This window comes from Mustela lutreola, chromosome 14 (genome assembly GCF_030435805.1).
Source record: "Mustela lutreola isolate mMusLut2 chromosome 14, mMusLut2.pri, whole genome shotgun sequence".
Classification (NCBI taxonomy): domain Eukaryota; kingdom Metazoa; phylum Chordata; class Mammalia; order Carnivora; family Mustelidae; genus Mustela; species Mustela lutreola.
The window spans coordinates 34,318,602-34,324,601 of NC_081303.1; the positions used below are offsets into that span (position 1 = coordinate 34,318,602).

The 6,000-nt window shown below is 47.1% G+C and overlaps 1 protein-coding gene across 1 annotated transcript in view; it reads left to right on the forward strand.

Moving 5' to 3' along the window:
• TNR (tenascin R) overlaps window positions 1-5,664 on the forward strand; it is a 396,641-nt gene extending 390,977 nt beyond the window's left edge. The window contains exons 22-23 of the mRNA XM_059146349.1: window positions 1,456-1,619; window positions 2,645-5,664. Coding sequence (XP_059002332.1) covers window positions 1,456-1,619; window positions 2,645-2,764 — 284 coding nt within the window. The 3' untranslated portion in view covers window positions 2,765-5,664. The remainder of the gene's footprint in view (window positions 1-1,455; window positions 1,620-2,644) is intronic.
• The last annotated feature ends 336 nt before the right edge of the window (window positions 5,665-6,000 follow it).

Below are 6,000 nucleotides of genomic sequence, written 5' to 3' on the forward strand. Positions count from 1 at the left end.
GGAGATGAGAATATAGGAGGTGGGCAGAGCAACAGAGTGACTCATGGTAAAGAAAGGGTCACTAGAAAATAGGATTAATCCAAGAAGTTTTAAAGCTAAAGGATATGAATTTGATTTAGGATTAGAAGAGGTGACTATGCTAATAAATACATATTTTTATGTATATATATATAAAGGTATATTATTATTTTTTTCTTTTTCATGTACATATACATGATATATATATCAGATATATGTACATGAAAAAGAAAAAAAAAAAAGCTCTATTTTCTGCCTTCCTCTGGACCTGGAAGAAATGTGACTGAGTTTTATAGAGTCACCTGGGTGGCTCAGTCAGTTAAGTATCTGCCTTCAGCTCAGGTCATGGTTCCAGGATCCTGGGATCAAGCTCCACGTGGGGGTCTCCCCACTTGGTGAGGAGTCTGCTTCTCCTTCTGCCTCTGCCCCTCCCCCGGGCTCAAGCTCATTCTCGTTCTCTCTCTCTCTCTCTCTCAAATAAATAAATAAAATCTTTGGGGCTGCCTGGGTGGCTCAGTGGGTTAAGCCTCTGCCTTCAGCTCAGGTCATGGTCTCAGGGTCCTGGAATCAAGTCCCACATCGGGCTCGGTAGGGAGCCTGCTTCCTCCTCTCTCTCTCTCTACTTGTGATCTCTCTCTGTCAAATAAATAAAATTTTTAATAAATAAATAAATAAAATCTTTTAAAAAATGAGTTTCAGGTAGTAAGATTAGCTCTCAATGGACACAAAACTAGATTTCTTGGAGCCTGGGAAGAGCAGATGAAAGGATGGGACAGAAACATGATATGTTCAGTTGGGGATCCAACTGATGTGAAGGAATCAGGCTTTCTCAGAGAATAAAGACCATCCCCTCAGAGTAAGCCATGGTGGGAAGCAGTGGAGGCATTCTTGGACATGATTAGGATTTTCTTATCATGCTTTCTCCTGTGGACAGGAACTTGAGCTTGCTGAGATCCCTCTTTACATGTGGCACCAAGTTCTGAATGTGGGGTTTTGGGTGAGGGTTGACCAAGCTTAAGAAACTGTGGAGAAGGCCAAGCTATGGATGCATGGTGATAACCCAGACTGACTCAAGCCACCATGGCTCATCACTGGGTCCTCTGGGGATAAAGGAATCATGAATGTTGGTGCCCAGTGCAAGCCTAGAGGGAAAAGACAGGGGAGTGAAGTGGACTGAGTGGACAGAGCTCTCAGCATAAGGTCAGAGGAATGAGGAATTGAGAGGCAGAGAGCAGCAAAGAAGCAGCTGACCCAGGGGGTAAGGTGGAGTAGGAGTTTCCTACAGCCCAGCTGAGGAAATGCGTGGGAACGAGATAAGTAATGGAAGGTCCCATAAGGGCAGGCTAGGTGTGTTGGGAGTGGGTCAGATGTCCAGATAGTCCTGAAAAAAAGAGGAACAAATGAGATGGCCTTATGAAAGCATCTTTTTCTTTATAGGGGACTCCCTCAGCTATCATCAGGGACGCCCTTTCTCCACAGAGGACAGAGACAATGATGTTGCCGTTACCAACTGTGCCATGTCCTACAAGGGGGCCTGGTGGTATAAGAACTGCCATCGCACCAACCTCAATGGGAAATACGGAGAGTCCAGGCACAGTCAGGTAGGTGAAGCTGGCCGCCATCTTGAATGGCTCAGGGCTGTGGAACCCACTGTCCCTTGGCTTTATGTGTTCGGTGCACAAGTTGGTCTTACATTTCCCTCTGTTAAAAAAATTAATTTAAATTTATTTTAATAAATTAAATTAAATTAAAAATTAATTTAATTAATTTTAAATTTATTTTTAAAAATAAATAAATAAAAGTCAGTCTTGAGAATGGACTATCATGAAGAGGAAAGGAAGGCAGGTCCTGAGATAAGAGTGGGACAAAGCAGAAGCCAGAGGAGAGAAAAAAATGCATCTGGACTCAGAACTTAGAAGTCACGCAGAAAAGCCCTTGACTACCAGTACATTCCATTCATTTCATTTCCTCATCTTAGCCATTCCATGAAGAGCTTATCAAATTTAGGGACAGCTTCACAGGCTGGACCTCATCTAAAGAAGGGTCCCAGGAAAGGAGAGATCAGAAAACCAGTGTCAACTGGACTAGGTTTCCCCCTTAGAGACTACAAGTCCACAGGCTGGGCTGGGAGATAGAGCAACCACATGGGACTTTCCCAGTTTTAACACCCAAAGGCCAGCAGCCAGGGAAGCCCCTCCCTCCTGAGCCAACCAGGCTGTCACCACCAACCTGTGGCTGGTCACCACAGGCAGAAATTACCTGACTCTCCCCTCAGGAGTGAGCAGTCCAACACAATCATTCTCCACAAGATGCTCCTATACTATTGGGATTTTGAGATTCAGCACCAATAACCAGTGCATGCAAATCTTAAAAGCCAAAAACATAAAGCTGGCAGTAAAACATAACCTGATGAACACTCTGACCACAGCACACTTAAAAAGAAAAGCTGGAGAAAGTCCCAGCTCCTTCGACCCTATCAGGAGCTGGACCACAGAGCTTCCCGTTAATGGAGAATGACTAATCCTCATCTTGGATTCCCCGCTCCTGGTGTTCTCCCTCTTTTCAAGCCTGGTGTTCTACCTGGGGGGTGGCGGGGACCTGACGTGCCTTTCTTCCTCCTTCCCAGGGGATCAACTGGTACCACTGGAAAGGACACGAGTTCTCCATCCCTTTCGTGGAGATGAAGATGCGCCCCTACAGCCACCGTCTCATGGCGGGGAGGAAACGGCGGTCCTTGCAGTTCTGAGCCTTGGGCAGCCGCGGGCCAACTGACCTTTTCTGTCATTTGTTTGTATTTTATAATATGAAACAAAGGGTGGGGGTAAGAGTACTGTGCTTGGCAACGTGGGAAGGGTGTTGGAGGAAGCAGGATATAGCTGTTCGTGGTGTCTGCTGTCCCGGGCCTGGGCCTCGGTCTCCGTGCTCCCTCCCACCCAGTCACCCTTAACCTTCCCCTCCTTTCTCACTGAGGAGGGAAAGTCTGGAATGTTTTAAAGAGACCAACTGAAAGGCAAGTCCTGGGGTCAGATAGCTACGGCACCAGGCCTTCTTTTACTGTACACCTAGGAGCTGCCCTTCACTCCCAGGTAATCGTGCTCTGGTCACTGCCTTGGGTGGCCAGGTTCTCACAGCAGCCCCTAGGAAAAGCTTCGAGAAGAGAGCTCTGCCAACAATGCCCCTTCAGAGGAAATAGATTAACCTCGCCCCGTCCCAACAACCCAAGTCCTTTTTAATGGGCCAAAGATTTTCATCTTCTGACACTCTTACCAGCCAAGTGTCCTATGACCTTTTAAGAGCAGCGGTCTTCTTCCCAGCGCCAGTCAGCCCTGTGCCTCCGTCCATCCTACCCTTAAAGCCCCATGGCCCCACAAGCCCAAGGCATTGTCCACGCCTGGCCCTGGGCTACACAGTGGCTGTGTTCCCTAAGGGTCATAAGTCATTGCCCCTTCTCTTAGGTCAGTCAGACAGAACTCCTCTGTGGGCAAAAGTGGGAGATGGTTGTAGGTTGAGCACTTTGGGGTCAGACATTGAGGAAAGGACAAAAATAGAAATCAGGGCATCTGCCATTTGAGATTACAGGTCCCGTGGGAAACACAGATCGTACCTAGCTCTATTTTCTTATCTCTGGTCCTATTTGTCATGGATTTTTTTTTTTTTTCCCTGAATTGCGAATGGAAGGCCTCATTTCTGTGTTCAGCCAAGCTCTCCTTAATGTGGGTGGCTTAATAAGGGTCAGAAGAAGAAGTTATATGACCAGCCAGCCGTTCCCCTGACTGATAATTCCTGGAAAGAGGTGAAATTCGGGGGAGGGGGGAGGGGCTGTTTTTGTTTTTTGCTCTTTTTTGGTCCTGTGGGAAATAGGAATGACCTCTGTAATGAGTTGACATCATGAGAAGCCTTTCTCCATCTTCTTTTATTATTCTGCCTCTGAGAGGAAAAATGAAAAGTGCCAGAGGAAATTACATCTGGAAAACCAAAGGTGAATAGGGGACGACTGTGGGCCTACCTCCAATTTTATGAGATGTGCTCTCTTCACTACCATGATTTGATTTTTAAGCCCAAGAGAGCGCGAGGGTCTAGAAACCATGACCCTTTGGCTTCTCCAAACCCAATGTCAGCGGTAGCTATCCCTGCGGCATCTACCAAAAGCCACACCCAGCCCCGCAGCAGCCCCCCTCTGTTCCCCTTCCATTCCCCGAGGCCCCACTTCTGTTTTTTGTAACGCCCATGATTAGCAGAACCAGGACATCTTGCCCTGTCCCCAACCAGTTGCCGGAAGATCCTGAGAGTTGGCAGTTTCCTCATGGAAACAGCTATGTTCTAACCCAGCTCTGACTCCCAGGAGAGGACGGTCACTGGGGCTGCTGATCACACTTTATACAGATGACGTTGGCTGCCACTAGCTACAGGCACCCTGCCGCAGCGGGCCTCCAAGGCCTTGCCCACGCCTCTGTGAGGCTGTGACTGACAAACCCGGGATGAGACATGGAAGCCACGCTCAGGTCAGCATGGGCTTCCAAAGGAACTAGGAGAAGGAGGAAGAAAGAGAAACAGTCCTTTTAAGAAACATGTAAATTCCAGTGAGATTCGGCTAGGAGAGGGGGATACCAATGAAGAGTAGGGAGCACGCTTCGAGGAAGCTGGGGGCTAAGCTAGAGGCCGCCTCTGCCATGTTGTTCGCTCTGTGACCTCATCAGGGAGGTTGTTTTCTCTCTCCAGGCCTCAGTGTCCCCCCCCCCTGTTGAATAGAAGCTTGGACTAGAATGGCTACCATCTTCCTTTCCGGTTTTGATAGTCAGTGATGTTGGTTTCTGATCTGGAAATCTAAGTAGAAATTGGCATTGATGAGGAAGCATGATTGATAAGGAAAATTCTCCCGGAAGTTCTGCTTTGTGAGAGGGAAGAAGGGAGGAAGGAAGGAGAAAAGATTCAGAAGTCATAAATGAAACACACACACACACACACACACACACACACACACACAGGAAAAAGCACTGCAGAAAAGGTAATGCCAAGTAAGAGGCCAAGTTCATTTTGCCTGTAAAAGCAGAGACTGAGGACCTGAGTGATACCAGCACAGCCTGCCTCATCAAGGGAACTGAAACGAACAGAGATTATGATTCCTTGTGCGGTCAATTCAGGTGAAAGCCAGGAAGTATCAGTTGAAACCAAAACCCGCCTTTCATGACAACCATTTTACCCTATGGAACATTTTTATAAATATTATCAACAACATTGACTGAATTCATTTCAAAAACGTTTAAAGCAAGAAAAGGACTTTAAAGATTAGCTCACCCAACCTCCTATAAAAGGATGTATAGATTCCTTTTACTAAGTTGAGTGTTTTTCTCATGAGCTTTTACCATCTTCAAGAGACACTGTGCCCCGTTCTCTCCCCAAAATCCACAATCAACTAAACTCAAAGCTTCTTAACTTTACTGATTCCTGCTTACCCTGTTCCTCCAAATTTGTGTTCTTCCCAAGGGTGGATCCAGCAAATGACATTCACAGAGCACTCGCCTACGCACACCTCTTTCCCTCAAGGGACTCCTGGAAATAGAAGTGGACCCTGCCCAGAGGCAATTTAAGTGCAGGATTAGGATTTAATCCCAATCCTAATCATAGGCATTTATAAGCAAACAAAACCTACCAATGACTACAACAGATCCACTGCCTAGATCCAAGATCCAGACAGTTTTTCCTTTTCTCATTTCCCCATCAGATAAATATAGTTCCCAAATGAGTAACTCAGGGTCTCCAGGGTTCTTTCTGGAAGGTGGGGGAGGGTGGGGGAGGGTCGTTGGGGGTGGAGACCAGAAATCTGTGGAAAATTCCTTCAGGCCTTTAGACTGGATTTTACTGGAGGAGGGAGACTTGCTAGGTGTGGCCACAAGGTGGCGATCACTCCCCCCCAGTCATCGCAGGTAACTATGAAACCGGGTGGGGATTGAGCGCAGCAAGCCCCTAAGGGTTTCCGGGAGA